The sequence below is a fragment of the Hibiscus syriacus genome, unplaced genomic scaffold, assembly GCF_006381635.1.
Source record: "Hibiscus syriacus cultivar Baekdansim isolate YM2019G1 unplaced genomic scaffold, ASM638163v2 tig00111330_pilon, whole genome shotgun sequence".
Classification (NCBI taxonomy): Eukaryota; Viridiplantae; Streptophyta; class Magnoliopsida; order Malvales; family Malvaceae; genus Hibiscus; species Hibiscus syriacus.
In genome coordinates, this window is record NW_024063059.1 from 10656290 (window position 1) to 10678899 (window position 22610).

Sequence of the window (22610 nt, forward strand, 5' to 3'; positions counted from 1 at the left end):
TAATTGATCACTTATACTATTAACATGTATGGCCACTTATCATATAACCTATTTCACATTCCCATGCAATCATATAGACCATTCATATTAATTCATATACTTATCACAATACATGTATTAACACAATCATTTAACACATATTGTAATATATATCACATATATCCAAATCAAACATATGCCTATGATCATAAATTAATGCATTATAATATAGGAAATAGACTCGTCGCAAGTCTTATTTCCATTAAACATCATAAACTAACTTGTATGCACTCACCTGGCCTCACTAGTCCATTCCAATCTCTTATCTTCCCTTTTATCGATCTTACTTGCCAATGATTTTGGAACTCGTTTAGGCTCTGAATCTACATAATTATACATTTTAAGACAATTATTAGATACCTACACCTTGTAATTTGATACTAGCAACTTAAACGAACTTATTAAACCCATATTCACAATTTTCCTTTAGGGGGAATCGGTTCCCTCCTGTGGGGGTATCGGTTCCCCCATGACATTCTGGAAATTTTATTCGCTTGAAGGGGTATCGGTTCCCCTTGAATGGGTACCGATTCCCCTAGCCCAAAATTACATTTTTGAACTCAAAAATCCCTTTATTTTTAGCTCCATACCTCATACTTCACTTCTCTTAATATTCCTAACTTTCATACACATAATTAAACTCGTTTCTAATACATAATCACTTCCTTAAACTCAAAATCCTATCTTTTACATGATATTCAAGAATCATACTCAAATACCAACATGTTCTAACTTTAATTCTATCACCTTATACTTCTTAATTAGCTTGATAACAAGTCAAATCCAACTTCAAATTCTTATTATGACCTCTAATCCAATATTTCATTCAATGGCTTTTAACCTTTAATCTCCCTTAACTTGCAATTCTTTGAGTTTCTACAACTCTTTTTCCTTCTATAATCTTTCTTAAGGCTTCCATAATTAAAACCATGCTTGAATTTGAAGGATTAATCAAGAGAAATTAAACTTACCTTAGCTTGGGCTCTTTACGTTGAAGAAGAAAGAAGAATCAAGAGTTATCTGGAAACTCTTGTTTCTTTCACTTGGATATTATAATACCCATTATCTATTATTTAATTATTACCTTTTCTCAATGACCCTTTTACCCTTTTAGTTCTCATTCACTTAATAATTCATCCTACCTAACATCTTTAATTAATTCCTTCACTTTTCGATTAATTGAATTTGATCACTGACATTTTAAAATCTTACACTTTAATCACTAACCCGGTATGGAGGATGTTACAGTAATCGAACTCAAAGGTGTTTTGTTGGCAGATAGCCGTTCTTGCCTTGAGCTATGCTGCAAATGATGTGCCTTTGAGCTGAGTGTAATCGAACTCGAAGGTCTTTTGTTGGCAAATAACCCTTCTTGCCTTGAGTTATGCTGCAAATGATCTGCCTTTGAGCTGAGTGTAATCGAACGCGAAGATCTTTTTATGATAGATAACCCTTCTCGCCTTGAGTTATGGTGCAAATGATGTGCCTTTGAGCTGAGTGTAATCGAACTCGAATATCTTTTATTGGTAGATAGCCCTTCTCACCTTGAGCTATGCTACAAATGATGTGCCTTTGAGCTGAGTGTAATCAAACTCGAAGGTCTTTTGTTGGCAGATAGTCATTCTTGCCTTGAGCTATGCTGCAAATGATGTGCCTTTGAGCTGAGTGTAATCGAACTCGAAGTCTTTTGTTGGCAGATAACCCTTTTTTCCTTGAGCTATGCTGCAAATGATGTGCATTTGAGCTAAGTGTAATTGAACTCGAAGGTCTTTTGTTGAAGGTGCTCTTAAATCGGGTATCTTCCATTTTGGAGTCAAAACTTGACTCTAAAAGCTACAAACATTATGTATGTGAAAAAAATAGCAAATATGATGCTCTTAAGTATGCCTAAGATGCATGCAATATGAACTAATCATGGATGGAGTCTCATTTTTGTCTGCTTGTTCCTGCATGTAGAGGAAAGACCTTCAGAAAATATGATAATTCGTATCAGGATATTGAATTCCCAAAGATGCCCCATTATTCCTCATTTCTTGCTTCAACATTGATTCTATGCATGAGTTTTGTGTCTGAGAGCCACATGTCATTTAAAAAGATCCACTCTAGAGAGATTTTCTTGTTCGAAAAATGTTTTTCTTTCTTTTTTATTTTCAAAGTTCTGAAAATATCAATTAAAAGAGTTTCGAAAAATGTTTAATCAAAAGTTTTGAAAATATTGCCCATTTCTTGGTTTTACAATTGAAACGAATCATAAAACTAGAGTTCATTGGATATCAAAGAATTAATTACATTGATAATCCTTTAATAAATTATAGTTATTTGAGAAGTGTCAATATCAAAGCTATCTTTGGGAAATGGTTGAGTAAGGAAAGGATAAAAAAGTCCCTGGTTATTGTATTTGGTCAAAGGTTTGACATTCTTGTTTCTTTGATGCTCATTGTTTTGATGAGGTATCTTGCTTGCTCCCCTACTGGAAGTGTTCTCCGACTCCCAGCTTTCATGGCCACACTCGGATTGTGCAATGCCTTATCAAGGAACTTGTGCGATCGTCTCAGCTGCACAATTTTTTTATTTGAGCTGCCTTTTCAGTTTTTCAACTCGAATCCTCCTTTGGTTTCAAGGCGTCATTCAGAATTTACGTCTTGAACCCCCTTTGTTATTTTTCTCTATCATGCATTAAAGATTTTAGAAAACGTTTTGCAAATAAAGATTAATCCTGATGGGCGGGATGAAATCTGAAGATAGTCTCTTCTGTTTAGAAATCCATGTATGATTAGAATGGACTTTTAAGGCACGTAATGTAGGACATGGTTCATGGTTATGAAAGAAAAGGGTAAATAGTCCCAAACTAGTGTTTTAGGGTATTGAACCAAGGATCAATTCATTCTGATACCTTCAATCATGTCTTGCTCAATTTGAATATGCTCGTATGTGTTTCTCTTGATTTTCTCTAGATGGTCCATGATCTTTGAGTAAAGTGATTCTGGAATGATTATGCGTGATCAATCTCATAATTTGAATCCCGATGCGTCATTTGAATCGAGAGAATCTTTGTATATGTGTATTGTCTTATTTTTTCTTCACTTTTCCTTTTGTTTTTCTCTTTTTGTTCTGATTGGATCTTCACACTTGGCATTTGGTTTACCTTTTGGTATCTCATCTGGATTGATGTCTTCACTCATATGAGCAGATTTCTTCCACATTGCCCCCAGTGTGGAGGTTGATCCATGGTTAAGGTTGAATCAGAGGAAAAAATATTATAGGCTCAAAAAGGGGACAACAATGGATATATATATACATTTATGGATAAATTAAACAAAGTCGTTCATCATCTCATACACAAAAGTCCTTACAGAAGAGGTACCCCCAGGGGGGATAGATTTTCAGGATTAATTTTATCCATACAAAAATAGTGTAATTAATGTATGATAGAATTATTTCGAATGAATTCTTCTTTCTACTTCTTTCTCCCAACATGTCTCAATGTTCAAGTTCCCTACGAGATGCCCCAAGTTGTGTCTTAGAATAATATTCATGTTCAAATGAACAACTCAATGTCGTAGGTTTTAATGGTATAAAAATGTCAATTTTGAGTTTAAAAAGACAACGATGTGACATAATTGACTCAAAGAAAGGAATGAGTATGACTCTTTGTGTATCTAAAAGATAAAGACAATGTTCAAAAGTTTCAAAGGGTGGTAATGTCAAAATCTGGTCTTTTGGTAGTAACCATGAGTTATCAAGGTATTTTATTTTGTGGTTTTAGACAGGATAAAAATGGTCTAATCTTGTCATATGTCAAATATCTATAATTCTTGAAGAATTAAAAGAATCCTTAATTCATTCGATATTCGAAGAACTAAAGATTAAAACTCATTCAATTATTCAACCTTAGAAGGTAGCATAAGTTCAATCGTTTAAAAAATTAAGTAAATATGAAAGATCAAAGACGTGTTCAAACAAAACAATGCTCTAAGTACAAATGATAGATGCAATGCCCCCTTCTTCGATTATTCATGCCCTTGAATCCATCAGGTTTTGGATCTTGCACTTCAGTGCCTTACAGTTCTCAGAGGAATGTCTAGAGTTTCCTATGTGGTAACTGCACACAACTTCAATATCGTACCCCTTAGGATATGGGGACTCTTATCTCAGATCATCCTGGCAGGCTCAGTCCTACAACCAGCTGATCAAGCTCCCACTGTATTGATTTTAGTTTTTCTTTAATTATTAAAATCTTGCTTTCATGTAGTGTCAGTGGTTAAGACCACTTCATCGAATCCTCTAAGAAGAAATTTCATGTTCATGAAAATGCTTAAAAATGAAATGCAGATGCAGAATGTAAAAATGCATAAAATATTCAAGGCATTGATCCAAAAATGTGTCTATTATTATAAATAATCCTTATTGGGGGACAAAAGTGTTATTTCTTAAGAGACAAAAAACATTTTAAATGTATATTCCTTCAGACCCCGAACAGCTTCTGACAGGTTGATTCATCTTCCATCTTCTTCTGTCACCAGTTGAATACCCTGTCGAACCGTTTCGGTTTCTCTTGCTAAACCGTGCAAGTGACGAGCTACTTTTTGTACTTGTTCCCAGAAGTATCGAATGACTGCATCTCTGGCTTTCATCCTTACTAAGTCTGTTCCTAACGAAAACACCATTGGAAACCTCTATCGATAGAAATTATCCTAAGTTTATCTGCTTGTTTCTTGAATTCGTCAACAATGGCCTCCAGTTTCAGCTATCACTTTGTCATCTTATTCTCGTTGTCTTTGAAGGGACTCCCCAGGTCAGTAACCTTTTTGTCGTCTTGCCCATGCAACTTTTGTCAACCTGTTTTGGAAAAGTTGACTTTTGATGTGCTTGGTGTAAACCCGACTCATTCTGAGTCTTTTTTGACCATAGCCATACGTCTGAGCTTTTCATCTCTTGTATTATAACCCCTTTGTCCATTAATGCAAATTTTTTATGTTTAACGAACACGTTTTTGGTGGATCAACACCTATTTTGAATGATGTATATGATAAAAAATAAATAAAATGAAATGAAAGAAGACAAAAATGAAAGGGGGAAAAGTTAGTGAGATAAGATAATAATCAAAATGATAATGAGAAAAAGTTCTACCCCACATGCTTATTATTCCTACCCGGACATGATCTTTATCCCACATCTTAATTTTGAATTAGTCCTAACCGCGTAAATTTCTAGTTCACATGCTTGGAACAGAAAATAAAGTAGGAAATAGTCTCAAAGCAGCTTAGGGTTTGAAATGAGATTTTGAGGTAGGCTGTAATTCCCTGCAGTCTCCTGGTTTAGGTTCTAAAGAAGGTACCTGAGTTCTCCTTGCTGGTGCCCCCTTGGGCTTGCCAGACCCTTAGTCCTAAGCCCATTACAAGCTCATGTGGACTAAGTTAAACTCGAGAGGATACATTCCCTTATGCTCGCACGGTGAATAAATTCACACGAAGACATAAGGTATATGAATCCCGAAGGTTACTTGCTAGGCCCGCACGGAGAATAAATTCTCACGAATGCATCACTTTCATCCCCACTTAAAAAAGGTTTGCTCGGGTATAGAGCCTGAGATAAAAAATTTGAAAATCTGAAATCATTGAAAAAAACGTCAGTACAACTATTTACTTGAGAAAATAATCAAAGATAAATAATTAGAATCGAATAAATAAATTAAAACTTAAATTTGTAATTTTCACTTAAAAAGACAACCGAAAATTAATTTCGGCCTGACTCACTTACATGTACCCAACGGGGTCGCCAAGCTGTCATAACCATTTTTCGGGTGGAACAATTAAATATTATTTTAAAAATGGTCTCGACTTTTAATTTGAATTATTCGGTGATTTGGAATTAAATTGAATATAATTTGAAAAAGAGTCACCATCGACCTTTGGGTTAGGTAAGTCGAATACCTAAAAACGTCTTTTAAAAACAATTTTAAGAAAAATCATTTTTAAGACAAAAAACCAGTATGTGTTTACAAAGATTCGATTAAAACGGGTTCAGGAGTCTGTTACAGTCAAGGAAGGATTAACACCCTTGAACTGTCCTTTCGATACCATTTAATTTGTCGGTTGTCTTAATTGCGAAAATTAAAATTTAAATTGAAATTAAAAAATTCAATTCGAATTACTTACCTTTTATCGATTGAAATTACTACTGAAAAATCAAACAAAATATTAGATGGTAAAATAAAATATTGAATGCTAAACAAAAAGAAAATATTTTAGAAGATTAAATTAAAAATAAAAAATATATATAAAAATTAGGAAATAATAATAATAATAATTTTTATTCTAAAAATGAAAAAATGTTAAAGTATCTCCTAGTAATTAAAAAAAACCAAATACACAAAATTCGTGATTAAAATAAAATTATTATAAAATTAAAAGACCAAAATAAAAGAACATAATTTATATTAGTGACCAAAATAAAATATGCATAAATTTCTAGGTCAGATTCGAATAAAAATATAAATTAGTGACTAAAATATAAAAATTAAAATAACATTAGCTAAATCATAAACTAATAGTGACTAAATTAAAATAAAATAAAACAGAATGACAAAATTGCAATAAATTAGAAACTAAAGGTCAATTGATCAAACTGTAACAAATAATAAAACAACTACTAAATTATAACAAATAAAATAGCAAAAATAATGACCAAATCGAAATTTAATAAAACCAATATGCATATTCGAAACAAATAACAAAGTAAATAACCAGAATGCAAAAGAAACTAAAATACGGGGAGCTTAAAAGTGATTTTACCCTGACTGTGACCAAAGCATAAAACACGCTGAAACTGGGAGGACTTTAAATGCGATTTGAGCCTAAATTAGGCGAACAAAGCAGAAATATCCTAAAAACCAGGGACCTGATGCATGATTTACCCTTTTTCTACACCAACATAATATATCCCCTGTTTTACGTGAATCATCCCAGAAATATGCAAACAACAAACTCTCTTGACTGTTGCACCCCGGTTCCGTCTTCAATGGCCGTTGGCCACCAAAATTTGCCGAGAGACTCGTCTCGACGCAGTGGTCACTGATCTGAGCTCTTTTTCGTCAGTGGCGCTCCGAACGTCGTGAAATGACCAAAGATGACTCAGCTTTTCCAGGCTCTGATCTCCACTGTCCGTCGTTGGATCGGGTCCAAATTTCAATAGGCTGCTCCCCTCCTCGAGACGCTTCTTCTCACCGTTTGGATCAACGAACCGACACTCCGAACGCCGGCGAGGCTCTGACAGAACGATAAAATGCCATTTTCCCTTCTTTTTGTTATTATTTTTTTTATTTCAAAAGCTAATAAAAAAATAAAATAAACGTAAATACCAGAAAAATCTTTGAACTTTTTTTTTGCTTTATTGATTTTTGAATCCGAATCCAATCTCTCATTACATTTTTTTCTTTCGGGTTATATAAACGGATTTGTATATTTTTTATTTTTTTTTTCAACATGCTTGAAAATATTGTGTATTTTTTTACTTTCGCTTGATATTTTGTTGTTGATGATGTAAGTGATGACAATGACGGCTTCCAGAAGGTTTGACGGTGCTGAAACGTTCGATTAATTTTTTTTAAAAAACTCGGATAAAACGAGTCTCTACAGCCTCTTCCGTACCTCAGCTTTCGTATTGCAGTATCGCCCCTGAACCACGTCAATGGATAGGGGTGTAAACGAGCCGAGTTGAGCTCGAGTATCGCTGAACTCGACTCGACTCGAAAACTCTGAAATGCAGCTCGACTCGACTCGAAATCTCGCGAGCTTAAAATTTTTAAGCTCGACTCGAACTCGAAATCCTGAATTGAAGCTCGTGAGCAGCTCGAAAAGGCTCAAAATGAAAAAAAAAATCTTAAACTTAACTAGATTGAAGCCTCAAACTCGAAACTGAACCTTAAATACATGAAAATCTTACTGTATTTTTTTTAAAAAACAACACATAAATGTTAATATTATTAATAATTTATTTTAAAAAAATAAAATCTTAATATATTATATTTTTAAGCTGCTCACGAGCTTTTCGAGTCGAGTATCAAGTAGCTCGTTTCGGCTCGTTAAGAATTCGAGTCGAGTTCGAGCTCGAGTCGAGTCCATTCGATCCGAGTATTTATCGAGCCTTGACCGAGTCGATCTCGAATAACTCGCGATCTGTCTCCTCTCATTTACAACCCTATCAATGGATCCCATCTCTCTTACCTGGCAAGATCTAAGTTGGTTTGACCTTTAAATCATTATTCAATAAATGCTTCTCCTTAATATTAATATTAGTTAAATTAGGTATTGCACACAATTTTTAAACTTAAATTTAAATAATAAAAAATGAAGAAAAAAAAAGTTCAAATGATTTCTATTTCTAAACGATATTTATGGATAAAACATAAACGAGAAGGCAGAAATGGGAAACATCTACAAAATCTAATCTACGGCCGGGAGAAATAGAAGGCCCTGCTCAAACACAACATTTTCGCGCAACTTTGGTTGTTAAGAGGGCGATCAAAAGGTGCGAATTTCTTTCTGTTTTTCTTCTTTCCATTTGAAATCGGTTTCGTGAAAATGGAAAAAATGGAGAACTCTTTATTGGATTTGTGTATGATTGTTGGAATTAATGTGGCCGTTTTAGACTTTTATTGTATCTTTTCCCTTCATTTTCTCAACAACCAAACGTAGTTGAATGGCGGATCCTTGGATGAATCAAATGGATTGCATTACTTTTTTCTTTACACTTCGTTCAATGGATTATGATTTCCTTTTTATTATGCAATTTCACACTTTTGCTTCATTGTTCTTCTCATTCTAGGTTTAATTAGTTGTATTTCATTCATTTAATTAGGATTTTTCAGTTTCTCAGTTGTCTAATTTATGTGCATGAGTTCGGTTTCATTCTCTGATGATTCCTACTTTTAGACATTGTCCATTTTGCATATAGATTAATTCTATATGTGCTTTTTAATTACTTCGATCGGTATTTATAATAAAACAATCACTAAAGTCATATTTACTCTCTACTAAAACTCTTACTAAGAGTTCTATAATATCCTTTTCACATAACTAAATTAAATTAAACAAATTTTGGATGCTGCATCAATACTTCTGTGTAATTTTCCCACACATGGCACTGTTAGCATTTTTTATTATGATGTTTTGGATAGTTTTTCTCTGGAGTTTGAATAGCTAGCCTTCATACACAAATCGGTATCTGAGTCTTGACCTCTGGTGTTTTCTAGTATGGTAGTACCTAATTTCTCAATTCACATTTTTTATCCACTCAAAACATTGTTTTCCTTTCAGCTCATTCAGGTTTGGTTCTTACCTTGTTATCTTGGGCTTTACATAAAATAACAGCCTGATTATAGTATGAATCATCATATCACTCTGTCTTATTTGCAAATAGTCTAGACTTTGGATGCTTCATTTTCCATGTACTGGTGTAGATAAAGTGATTATTATAATGTTTCAGTGGATCAGGACTATTTGAAGCTTGCTGCTTATACCCAAAGAGTTTTCCAGATGACGTAAATCAGAATTTTCCATGTTTTTCGTTTATCCTTTCCATTTGCATTTTAGAAGGGGATGGAATGGGATGATTGGTGGTTAATGTTAACATTTTATATAAAAAAAAAATTGTTTTACCATTTTTCGCCATAACATTTAATATGAAGTTGATGCATGTTTGAATCATTTTCTTGCTTTTCTCAACAATTTCAAGTTCTTCCGCTTCAGTTCTTTGCCTTTATTCTCCCTATTTAGGTTTCAGCTAAGTAGTTCCAGGTGGTTTTTTCTAACATTTCACCATACAAATTGTTCAAATTAATTAGGATTCGTGAGGTATTTCTTCAGTTAAGAAAGGCTCTTAAAACGTATCAGTGAATGGCTCTATTTCTCCAGTGGAAATGGGATAAATGTGTCCATTTTATTTATTTATATGATGTGATGAGTGAACATGCATTTTGTAGATATAGCAGTCATAAGGAACGATTAGTAAACACATCTAAAATTAAGCCTTGTATTACTACCTCTAGGCTATGGCTAGAGTCCAAATCCAGTTTCTTGAGTCAAGTGGTCTTATTATTAGCTGCTTTTGTAGTAGATTCCCATTTTTCATTATATTTATTCATTTTTATGCTCCCTTTTTTATTTTAATTTACTACTGAAGAAAGAATTTTTCTTGCTTTCTTTTTTAAGAGTCGCATTTTTCTATGCTGTGTTTTGGATCTAGTAAGTAATAAATAATTCTTTGTTGGGGTAACAGTAGACGTGTAAGATGGAATGAGGACAATCTGGTGGAAATCGAAGCAAATAAACCTGTTAAGGCAGAAAATAACAGAACCCGAGACGCCGTACCACCCCATGATTGATGATGATGATGGTATGCGTAGTGTTTACCTTCATAAGCCTATTATATCATGCATAGAATGTGTATATATTCAAAAATGGTGTTGTTCTTTTTTGTTTTAAATATTTTTCTGCTTTTGGTTAGAGTTTTATTCTAAAAATCCAATTACATTTCTCACCTTGTAAACTGGATCTTGGTAGTAGGGTCTTTGTCTCCCGTAGGGCATGGTTTCAATGATTGTATCGGTCATACTATGGATGCTGAGGAATTACGCTCTGTTTTGAAGGATGTAGCTTCCTCGAGTAGAAAAACAACTGGGCAATCTAGTGGCTGGACATCTTCTGAGGATGAGGCTGACGAAGAAGGTTTGTTAATCATTGTTATTATGTTTTCCTTTTCCCTTGGCATATTTAAAAATGTTTTACTTTCCTTTACGAGGGTTAGCATTTCTAATGACTGGTTTATCAGTTTATCTTCTTCCTTTTTTCTTCTTTTGAATAAATTATATGCATTTATCCAGAAAAGCAGCAGAGCTGCTACAAAGTAAACAATCTGCTAGCAAGATACTATCTACAAACAAAGCAAAGGAAATATTTCTGCAATTGAACTGTAATCAGACAAGGAACCAACTATATGCACTTCAGATCAAAATGTACTTTCAGTTCACTGATAAATTCTTACTAAGCACTAACTATACCACATGCATCAAATAGCCTTTTGGACCACTTTTCCTGAACCTGATAATCTAAGTTTAACCAGCTCCTTCACTTTTGCAAGGGCCTCCTGATCTGAATTTGTTTGCCGAGTGAACTGTCATTTTTTCCTGTCACACTAGGTAAATGTGAGCACTCTATGCTAGCCTAAGGACAATCGAAATAAGGCCTTTTTTGTTTCAGCTTAGAGACTATCCTAGCCAGCTCCAGATTCCAGTTTCCAACTCCTTTCCAACTTACTTAGTCTGAGGATCTCTCCTCATATCTCCCTTGCAAAGGCACATTCAAACAAGAGATTATTTCTAGTCTCTAGCTCCTGGCAGAACACACAAGAACCATTTATGCTCTTTCCCCTACAGACTAACACATCTTAAGTAAGCAAACTATTGAGGATGGCCATCCAGGCTATGGTGGAATTCTTTGGAATTTGAGGGGAAACCAAATTAATTTGTGCTAGCTCACTTGCCTAGTCGTACCCTTTGTTGTTTTACCTTGTAAAAGTATCATTTCAAGAAAGTAATTCTTTTTTTTTATTTGGTCGGAAGTTGATTGTTTAAACCCGTTTTTGTCCGGGTCTAAAAAATATTATTAATTATATTATTATTATTATTATTTTAATTTACATTTTACATTTTACATATTTTGTTGTAGGCCCAATCCCTAAGCTGCCTAATATGAAACCGATCGACCCGAACCGACCCAGTTATAGACCTAGACCCGGTAGGGTTTCCCTTCTCTGCCCCAGCACCGTACCATCAGGGGACCGTCTGATCTGGACCCATCCAACGGTTAGGGTAAAACCCTAACCTTTGTAGACTGTCACCACCTGAATGCTGCTGCTGCCACCTCCGACCGTCTCAGAGCCGCCACCCTCATCAACAGTGACAGAAAGTCACACTAATATCAGAAAAGCAAAAAAAAATTAAGAACAAATCAAAAAAACAGTTTCTCGAGAAGATTTAGCCATGTAGGAGCATCATATTAAAGGACAAAAAATCAATCACAAAGATTACACATGCATGGATATAAATCAAAAAGAAAGAGAAAAATAGAGAGAGATCAGGGAAACCATTCGGGGTTTGATAGAGAAAAATCAGAGGGAAAAAATAGAGCAAGAAAACAAAAAAAATAACAAAAATCATATTCGAAATAAAAAAACAACAAAGAGGAAACAAAGGAAAAACAGAAGAAAGTAGAGAGTGAGAAGGTTCATACCTTAGTTCGCAGCCAGTGGGGAAGCCCAAAAGCCACTAGTTTACAAAGTCTTCGAGAGGTGAAGGGCTTAGATCTGGGTTCCTAAGGATGTTTTTAGAGTATAATGTGTTAGGAATCGAGTTAGGGGCGAAGGGAGAAAGCTTTTGGTGGCTTTCTCTCTCTCCGGCCACCGTCCGCCGTCGTGATGGTCGCTGGCGGTTGCCAACTCTCCCTTCCCCGATGAGAGAGTTGAGAGAGAGCTCTCTCTCACTTTTCTAAAGAAAGTAGAGAAATGTAATTTATAGCCGAATTTGGCCTGATTTTATCCTTATGTACTGCGCACGAAACAATGTCGTTTTTCACCCATTAATCCTGTGTTTTTCTTATATTAGGGGAAAATTGTGAGTTTAGCCCCCTAAATTTGTAATATGGTATTTTGATCTGAATTAAAATGGGATATTTTGTATTTGAGCCTTTTATGTTTCCATTTTTATGTTTTAGTCATCATGTATATGCTTTAATGTTTTGGTTAAATATTTCAATTGATACAGTAGGTTGTTTTTATTTCATATTAGTCTTTTGTGTTTAATATTCGTTTGATTTTAGTTTATTTAGGCTATCAGTCCCTTTTGTATTTCAGTATTTGTAAATTAATCATTGTTTCAGCTTAAAAATATAAATAGATTATTACATGTCTAGCCTCTGTTGCTTTGTTAGTTTTGCACATTACACACTTTAAGATCGGTGTATGTATTTTTGTTATATACATTATTATGCATGTTATGTTATTTTAAATATTTAGATGTATATTTTTATGTGTATGGATATTTATGTGTTTTATGTAGTAAAGTTAAGTACATATTTTTTAACTTATTATTAAATCCTATTTTATTTAATAGTTTGTTAAATGTCACTTGCTCAAATATTTCAAGAGTTGTATTTGTAGAACGGGCGTGAAAAATATCACTTGATCGAAGTGTTGCTATCTGATATGTCGTTCGAACGAAATGAGATCTTGAAACAAATTGAAGTTATTTTTAACGCTAATTAATTTCTTTTAATTCAAATAATGCAATGCAATTTTCTTTAAATAGCAATTTATGTAATTTTTCGTAAATGTCAATTTTTAGTTTATATTCGATTCACATTTTTTTATCGAGGTAGGAATATTCTTTATAGATAAGAAATGGGCGAGATAGATTTCCCGATGGAGGATTGCTAATCTCGAGATTTCTTTTCAAGTTAAAGAATTTTTCCTATTAATAATAATTCAAAGCAAATTAATTAACTTTAGTAAATGGATCATAATTTTAATTATTTATGTGAATTCATAATTTCCGCCATTACAACAACGTGTAAGCGATTCAGTACCAATTTTTTGGCGTTGTGGGGGTACTTATCCTTCCCCACGAGTAATCGACTCCCGGACTCGTAAAATTGAGTTTTTGGTAAACGCATACCAAATTTTGTCTTAAAAACGATTTTTCTTAAAATTGTTTTTAAAAGACGTTTTTAGGTATTCAACCTACCTAACTCAAAGGTCGATGGCGAATCCCTTTCGATTTAATCCAAATCAATTCAAAATCTCCAATATTTCCAAATAAAAGTCATAATTTTTTAAAATAATATTTAATTGTTTCTAAAAAATAGTTATGATAGCTTGGCGACTCCACTGGGAACTTTTTTTAGAGAGTCAGGCTGTAAGTCGCTTACACATTGTCGTAGTGGTGAAAATTATAAGTTCGAGTCTATGGCTAACTTATGATCCATTTATTGAGGTTTTTTAATTTCTTCATTTTTAATTCTGATACTAATTTTTTTAAAATCTTTATTTTCAGCAGTGTTCAAGTCTCTCTCTTGAGAGTTTTCTTTTTCTTTAGAGGCAAAGGTTTGTATGTTCCTCCTCTCACACATCACGTGCATTTTCATAACATAAGCTCTAGACCCGAGCTTCGATCCAAATAAGTCAGGGTGAATGTTTTACTCTCGTAAGAATTTATTCTTCGTATGAGTTTTGGCAAATAACCCATGGGATACATACCTTATACCTTCGTAGGGATTTATTCCCCGTATGAGTATAAGGCAGTAAATTCCCTCAAACTGAACTCGTTCAGTTCGAAACCTATAATGGGCGAGGATCGAGGGTTTGGCAGCCCAATGAGGCACCGACATCAAGGACGATTTGAGTACCCTGTTCTCATAGAGCCGAAACTATGCATATAGTGAACAGTAGAATAGTCACCCTAGATATAGCCATACCGAACTTATGTCCGTCAGTAGGTACCCAAAATAAGTGTACACAAAGGAGGAGCGTTTCTGAACCTTTCATTTTGCTTTAAATTCTGTTGAATAACAACATGCGAACTAGATACCATGCGATTAGGATCAATTTCTTGAAAATAAATCACTGTTGGTAGAAAACATGTCCGGGTAGGATTGTTATCTATTGAAAGCATGCTCGGGTATATATCATGATTGGGTAAGTGTTATATTTATCTGTAGATAATATATTTTCATTGTATCAATTATCTTACTTGTACTAATTTATTTCTTTTCTTTTGTTTGTATCATTTTTCATCATTTTTTCATCGCATTTCATTAGCATAACATAATGTGAAAGTGTTGATCTGTAAGGGGATATTCGAGAAATTTTTTTCACAAGAAGAGGTAAAAGTTTTCAATCAAGCAGTCGTATACACAGACATGCACTGAGGGCTAAAAGAAGTTCAGAATACAAGAATGAGACTTGCTCGAAGATAGTGCAATATTCGAGACTGAAATGATGATCCAATGATCCTAGGAGTAATCCAGTAGTAGAGTATTATCTACGATTATTCCATCACTAACCATCAAGGAGCGACGCACTGACTTCAGCACCGTCGGGGCATTAACGGAGTTAGGTTACAGAGTATTTGAGTGGTATTATTTTCAAGGAAGAAGATCCGAGACGAAGTAGTGATCCACTTCAGACTGAACATCTAAGCGAAGGCATTTCTGTAAAGTGGATTGTCTTGTAATGTGAAGGCTTTTATTTCTGGTGAAAATTGTTCTATGATATTCATCGTTGGGATCAATCTTTTTGCATCTTTGCATTTTGCATCTGCATTTCATTTTTTTAAGCATTTTCACATGTATCATTCATGAAAACATGAAATTAATTCATGGAGAATTAGATGATAGTTGTCCTGATCACGTGATACCACATTGAGAATAGGAACAAGATTTGAACAATTAGAGGAAGAAGCTGAAAACAGTACGGTGGGAGCCTATTCAGCCGGTCATATGGCTGAGCTTTCCAGGATGATCTGAGAATAGAGTCCCCATATCCTGAGGGCTACGATGTTGATACCACATGCAGTTATCACATAAGAAGCTCATGACATTCTGCTAAGAATTGTAAGGTACTGAAGCGCAAGATCCAGAATCTGATTGATTCGGGGGCATGGATAATCAAAGAATGACGGGGTGTTGCATCTATCACTTGCATTAAGAGCATTGTTTTGTTTGAACTTGTTTTTGTTTTGTCCTTAATATTTTCTTAAATATTTTTAATCTTCTAATGATTGAATTTATATTACCTTCTAAGGTTGAATAATTGAATGAGTTTTAATCTTTAGTTCTTCGAATATCAAATGAATTATGAATTCTCTTAATTCTTCAAGAATTATGTTTTTGACATATGGCAAGATTAGACCTTTCATATCCCTTCTTAAACCAGAAATAAAATCTCTCGATTCTTTACCCGAAATAATTCATGGTCACTACCAAAGAACCAAATTTTGACATTTCCTCTCTTTGAGACCTTAAAACATTGCCTTTATCTTTTCAAGACACAAAAAGTCATACTCATATCTTTCGTTGAGCCAATAAAGTCACTATCATCTTCTTAGACGCAAAACTGGTATTTTTCTACCAATAAAACCTGAAGACATTGAGTACAAGATGTTCACTTGAACGTAAACCTTCCTACAAGAAGACACAATGTGGTGTATCTCGAATATCCGGAAGATAAGCCTGAACAATTGAGACATGTTAGAAGCAAGAAGAAAAAATAAAAAAATTAATTCAAAATAATTTTATCATGCATTAATTACATTGTTTTCAAGTGAATAAAAATTAATCTTGAAAATCTATCCCCCTAGGGATACCTCTTTTGCAAGGATTTCTTTGTATGAAATGATGAACGATTTTATTTCATTATCCCTTCACAAAAGGAGAAAATATATCCCTTGTGTCCCCTTTGAGCCTAAATTATGTTTTCTTCTGGTTCAACCCTAACCAAGGATCACCCTCCACATTAGAGGGTAAGGTGAAGAAAATTTTCTCGCATGATTGAAGACCATCAATCATGATAAGATACCGAAAGGTGAACCGAATGCAAAGTGTGAAGATCAAATCAAAGCAAAGAGAAAAAAAGCAAAGAGAAAAAAAACAAAAAGAAAAAAAAAGCAAAGAAAAAAGTAAAGAAAAAAGAGCAAAAGAAAAAGCAAAGAGCAAAGAGCAAAAACAAAACAAGAAGAACATGCAAAGAGTCCCTCGAGTCAAATGACGCATCAAGCTTCAAACCATAAGATTGATCAAGCACAATCATTCCAGAATCAATTCATCGGAATATCATAAAACATCAAGAGAAAATATAAGACACATACGAGCAGATTCAAAACGAGCAAGACAAGATTAAAGGCATTAGAATGAATTGATGCTTGGTTCAATAACCTTTAAACACTTTTTTGTGCCTTTTATTCCTTTCTTTCATAACCGTGAACCACATCCTACATTATGTGCCTAAAAAGTCCCTTCTAATTATACATGGATTTCTAAACAGAAGAGACTATCTTCAGATTTCATCCTTCCCATCAGGATTAATCTTTTATTTACAAAAGGTTTTGTAAAATCTTTAATGCATGATAGATGAAAAAATAATAACAAATGGGGGTTCAAGACATAAATTCTGAATAATGTCTTGAAACCAAAGGAGGATTCGAGTTGAAAACCTGAAAAGACAACTTGAATATAAAAAACTGTGCAACTGTTGCATAGAAGGTGATCTCACAAATCCCTTGATAAGGCATCGCACACCCGAATATGATCATGAGAGCTGGGAGTCAGAGAACACTTCCAGTAGAGGAGCATACAAGCTACCCTATCAGATCAGTGAATGTCAGAGAAACAAGAATTCAAAACCTTTGACCAAAGACAATAACCTGAGACTTTTTTATCCTTTCCTTACTTAACCATACCTCAAAAATAGCATTAATCTTGACACTTGTAAAATTGGCTATAATTTATTGAAGGATTAAATGTGTAATTAATTCTTTAATATCCAATGAACTCTTGTTTTATGATTTACCTCAATTGTAAAACCATGAAATGGGCAATATTTTCAAAATCTTTGATTAAACATTTTTCAACATCCTTTTAATTGAATTTTCAAACTTTTGAAAATAAAAGAAAAAGAAAAACGTTTTTCAAACAAGACAATCTCTCTTGAGTGGATCTTGGTAGTTGAGATGTGGCTCTCAAACACAAAGGTCGTGCTTAGAATCAGTGTTGAAGAAAGAAATGATGAATATTGGGGCATCTTTGGAGATTCAACATCCTGAAGTGAACGATCAGATCTTCTGAAGGCCTTTCCTCCACATGCAGGAACAAGTAGATTATTTATCGCCTTTGAGATTGTTTCTCTCGAAACAAAGCATTGTCTCGCTAAAGACATATTTTCTTCTAAAGTTGTTTCACTGGAAACAAAATTTATAATCTTTGAGTATGTTTCTCTTGAAACAAATTTTGTCTCCCTTGAGACAGTTTCTTGTGAAACATCAACCTTCGAGATTGTTTCCCGTGAAACAAAGTTTTGTCTCTCTTGAGACAGTTTCTCTTTAAACAAAAACAATCTTTGAGTTTGTTTCCCATGAAACAAAGTTTTGTCTCTCTTGAGACAGTTTCTTTTGAAATAAAATCTTTGAGTCTGTTTCTCTTAAAACAAAGTTTTGTCTCTCTTGAGAGAGTTTCTCTTGAAACAAAAGTTTTTGAGTTTGTTTCCCTCGAAACAAAGTTTTATCTCTCTTGAGACAATTTCTTTTGAAATAAAAAACTTTGAGTCTGTTTCTCTTGAAACAAAGTTTTATCTCTCTTGAGACAATTTCTCTTGAAATAAAAAAAAAAATCTTTGAGTCTGTTTCCCTTGAAACAAGTTTTGTCTCTCCTGAGACAGTTTCTCTTAAAACATCATCCCTAAAGATGGCTTACCGTCCTCATCGCGTAGAAACCGTGTCATCCATCAACCAGATCTCCTCATCACGTAGGAGTCATGTCACCCTTAAATAATCAATCATCCTCATCACGTAGGAACCATGTTATCATCCCTAAAGATGGCATATCGTCCTCATCACGTAGGAACCGTGTCATCTACCGACCAGACCTCCTCATCACGTAGGAGTGGTGTTACCCCTAGATAACCAGCCATCTTCATCGTGTAGGAACCATGTTACTACCCTTCCTAAAGATGGTCAACCGTCCTCATTACGTAGGAACTATGTCATCCATCAACCAGATCTTTTCATCACGTAGGAGCCGTGTCATCCTTAGACGACCAGAACTCTTCATCACGTATGTGCAATGTTGTCCCCAACAACAAACATATCAAATTTTCAAAGCAAAAAAGAGAACCAGACAAAAACTGGTTGTATTTTTCGTCTTTGCCCTATTCTTGTTAACACAAGAATGTGCAATGAGGGACAGCCGTAGACACCCATTTTTATCCGGGTCTAAAAATTATTATTATTATTATTATTATTTACATTTTACATATTTTGTTGTAAGCCCAATCCCCAAGCCAGATTACATCCCAATCCAGCAGCCCAATATGAAACCGGCCGACCCGAAACGACCTAGCTCCAGACCCATACCCGCTAGGGTTTCCCATCTCTGCCCCAGCACTGCACCATCAGGGGCTGTCTGATATAGACTTATCCAATGGTCTAGATCAATGGCCATTTAGGGTCTAAAACCCTAACCCTTATAAATTGTCGCCGCCTAAACGCTGTTGATGCCACCTTCGACCATCTCAGAGCCGCCACCCTCATCAACAGTGATAGAAAGTCACACCAAAGTCAGAAAAGCTAAAAAATTAAGAACAAAACAAAAAAACAGTTTCCCGATGAGATTTAGTCATGTAGCAGCATCAGATTAAAGGACAAAAAATCCATCACAAATATCACACATGCATGGATATAAATTAAAAAGAAAGAGAAAAATAGAGAGAGATTAAGGAAACCATTCAGGGTTTGAGAGAGAAAAATCAGAGGAAAAAAATAGAGCAAGAAAACAAAAAAAAAACCAACAAAAATCATATTCGAAATTAAAAAAAAAACAACAAAGATGAAACAGAGGAAAAACTGAAGAAAGTAGAGAGTGAGAAGGTTCATACCTTGGTTCGTAGCCAGTGGGGAAGTCCAAAAACCATCAGTTTACAAAGTCTTCGAGAGGTAAAGGGCTTAGATATGGGTTTCTAGGGTTGTTTTTAGGGTATAAGGTGTTGGGAATCGGATTAGGGGTGAAGGGAATAAGCTTTTGGTGGTTTTCTCTCTCCAATCATCGTACGTCGTTGGCGGTGGTCAACTCTCCCTTCTCCGATGAGAGTCTCTCTCTCTCTCTCTCTCTCTCTCTTTCTATTTTTGAAGAAATGAAATAAATGAGATTTATGGCCGAATTTGGCCTTATTTGGCCTTATGTACTACGCACAAAACGGTGTCATTTTTCACCCATTAATCTTGTGTTTTTCTTATATTAGGGGAAAATTGTGAGTTTAGCCCCCTGAGTTTGTAATATGGTATTTTGATCTGAATTGAAATGGGATATTTTTTATTCGAGCCTTTTATGTTTCCATTTTTATGTTTTAGTCATCATGTATATGTTTTAATGTTTTGGTTAAATATTTCGATTGATCCAGTAGGTTGTTTTTATTTCATATTAGTCATTTGTGTTTATTATTCGTTTGATTTTGGTTTATTTAGGTTATCAGTCCCTTTTGTATTTCAGTATTTGTAAATTAATCATTGTTCCAGCTTAAAAATATAAATGGATTATTACCTGTCTAGCCCCTGTTGATTTGTTGGTTTGATATCTATTTTATTTATTTATTGCACATTACACACTTTAAGATCGGTGTATTTTTGTTATATACATTATTATGCATGTTATGCTATTTTAAATATTTAGATTTATATGTTTATGTGTATGGATATTTATGTGTTTTATGTAGTAAAGTAAAGTACATATTTTTTAACTTATTATTAAATGCTATTTTATTTAATAGTTTGTTAAATGTCACTTGCTCAAATATTTCAAGAGCTATATTTGTAAAATGGGCGTGGAAAGTATCACTTGATCGAAGTGTTGCAATCCGATACGACGTTCGAACGAAATGAGAGTTTGAAACAAATTGAAGTTATTTTTAGCGCTGATTAATTTGTTTTAATTCAAATAATGTAATGCATTTTTCTTTAAATAACAATTTATGTAATTTTACGCAAATATCAATTTTTAGTTTATATTCGATACACATTTTTTATCGAGGAGGGAATATTCTTTATAGATAAGAAATAGACGATATAACTTTCCCAATGGAGGATTGCTAATCTCAAGATTTCTTTTCAAGTTAAAGAATTTTCCCTAATAATAATAATTCGAAGCAAATTAATTAACTTTAGTAAATGAATCATAATTTTAATTATCGATGTGAATTCATAATTTCCGCCATTACGACAACATGTAAACGATTTAGTACCAATTTTTGGGCATTGTGGGGGTGTTTATAATTCCCCACGCGTAATCAACTCTCTAACTCGTAAAATTGAGTCTTTGGTAAAAGCATACCAAATTTTTGTCTTAAAACGATATTTCTTAAAATTGTTTTTAAAAGACGTTTTTAGGTATTCGACCTACCTAACTCAAATATTGATGGCGACTCCCTTTCGATTTAATCCAAATCAATTCAAAATCACAAATTTTTCCAAATAAAAGTTATAATTATTTTTTAAAATAATATTTAATTGTTTCTAAAAAAATAGTTGACACTCAGGATTTACCCACTGTTGTACCTGGTTGAAAGATTCACAACCTTGAACGTCAATAAAAGGCTTACAGCTTGGTTTTCCTTATAGCTAGGAATTGTCATCTTGTCGTGCCATTTCCCCTTGGTTTTCTCTACTGCTATTTCAATTATTTAGCAATTAAACAGAAACAAATAAGATGTCTCAAATCATACATTTACTCGGTTCCACTCAGAGAAGGTTCAACATTGCTCATTCACGTCCAAATTCCCAATCCACGTTACGTCTTTTGGTTGATTACTTTGTTTTTGATTTGCTGTCTTGTGCTCAATCTATGGTTGGTTGTTTTAAGCTTCTTCTGCCGAAACAGATCGGAGTGGTATGAGTTTTCAGGAACTTAGAAAAGCCCACTATGATGAGTTTTTGAAGATAAAGGAATTGCGAAGCAAAGGTTCTTTCCTTGAGGACGAAGATGATGATGCGGAAGGTGATCCATCGTATTCATTAAGCTCTAGTGTCAAAGACATGGAAATGGAAGTAAGCACTGCAACTGTGCCTCAAAAATCTTCTGCAGGTCCAACTAATGGATTGTGAAGTCATCCGATCATTGTCGGGACCTGTAAGCTGACTCTGTTGACCATCCTTGTGGCGGGTTGATGCTATTTTGGTGCCAAGGAAAATATTGGCCATGTATTTTTCCAGTTTTTGACTTAGACCTGTATATAACTTTCCCTAATTTGGCATGTTTGTATTAACTCTTACAGCATTTCTATTTTTTGGGTCTATAACGAATAAGATAGGGGCAAGGTTTTTGAAACAATGTCACCCTGATTAATATTTGTGTTTATTGACAAATCGCATGGTTGATAATATCATCTGGGCTTAAAACTGATGAGTGGTACTGAAGATCTAAACACGTTTTCTTTTGCTATTTTTAACCAAATTAACGTTACAAATTCAGTTGGAATGTTACCAAATCAAATATTAATATTTTATTGATTATATTTTTTGTGTAATGAGTAATCAATCCGAGGATAATGTATGTTTTTTTAGTACACTTGAATTTGCATCCTTAAATTCATCAAGTAGTTTCAATGGCAAAAAAAAATATTTTCTCTAGAATACATGGGTTCGAATAGTTGTGTATATACGGTATGTCCATTATTAATAACTAATAAAATTTTTAAACAAACATTATCTTGTAAATACTTTAGACTATTAAAAGAATAATATACTTAATATACTTATT

At 34.0% G+C, this 22610-nt stretch overlaps 1 protein-coding gene and 1 long non-coding RNA gene across 5 annotated transcripts; one reads left to right on the top strand and one right to left on the bottom strand.

Annotated features, from left to right (window-relative positions):
- Window positions 1-9540: 9540 nt before the first annotated feature.
- LOC120158657 (protein phosphatase inhibitor 2-like) lies at window positions 9541-21970 on the top strand. 4 transcript variants are annotated; one of them, XM_039169466.1, is made up of 4 exons: window positions 9541-9580; window positions 10318-10440; window positions 10602-10766; window positions 21732-21970. In XM_039169466.1, the coding sequence occupies exons 2-4, from the start codon at window positions 10335-10337 to the stop codon at window positions 21953-21955; spliced, it is 495 nt and encodes a 164-aa protein (XP_039025397.1). In that variant the 5' UTR covers window positions 9541-9580; window positions 10318-10334; the 3' UTR covers window positions 21956-21970. The 4 variants fall into 4 exon arrangements, with proteins under 4 accessions (XP_039025397.1, XP_039025399.1, XP_039025400.1 ...); XM_039169468.1 differs by lacking the exon at window positions 9541-9580 and having other exon boundaries at window positions 10065-10434; XM_039169469.1 differs by lacking the exon at window positions 9541-9580 and having other exon boundaries at window positions 10065-10434; window positions 10605-10766.
- On the bottom strand, window positions 11692-12597 carry LOC120158659. Its single transcript, XR_005519260.1, has 2 exons — window positions 12330-12597; window positions 11692-12011 (listed from the first exon to the last, which is right to left on the bottom strand). It is a non-coding gene; the product is annotated as an uncharacterized LOC120158659 (long non-coding RNA).
- Window positions 21971-22610: the final 640 nt, after the last annotated feature.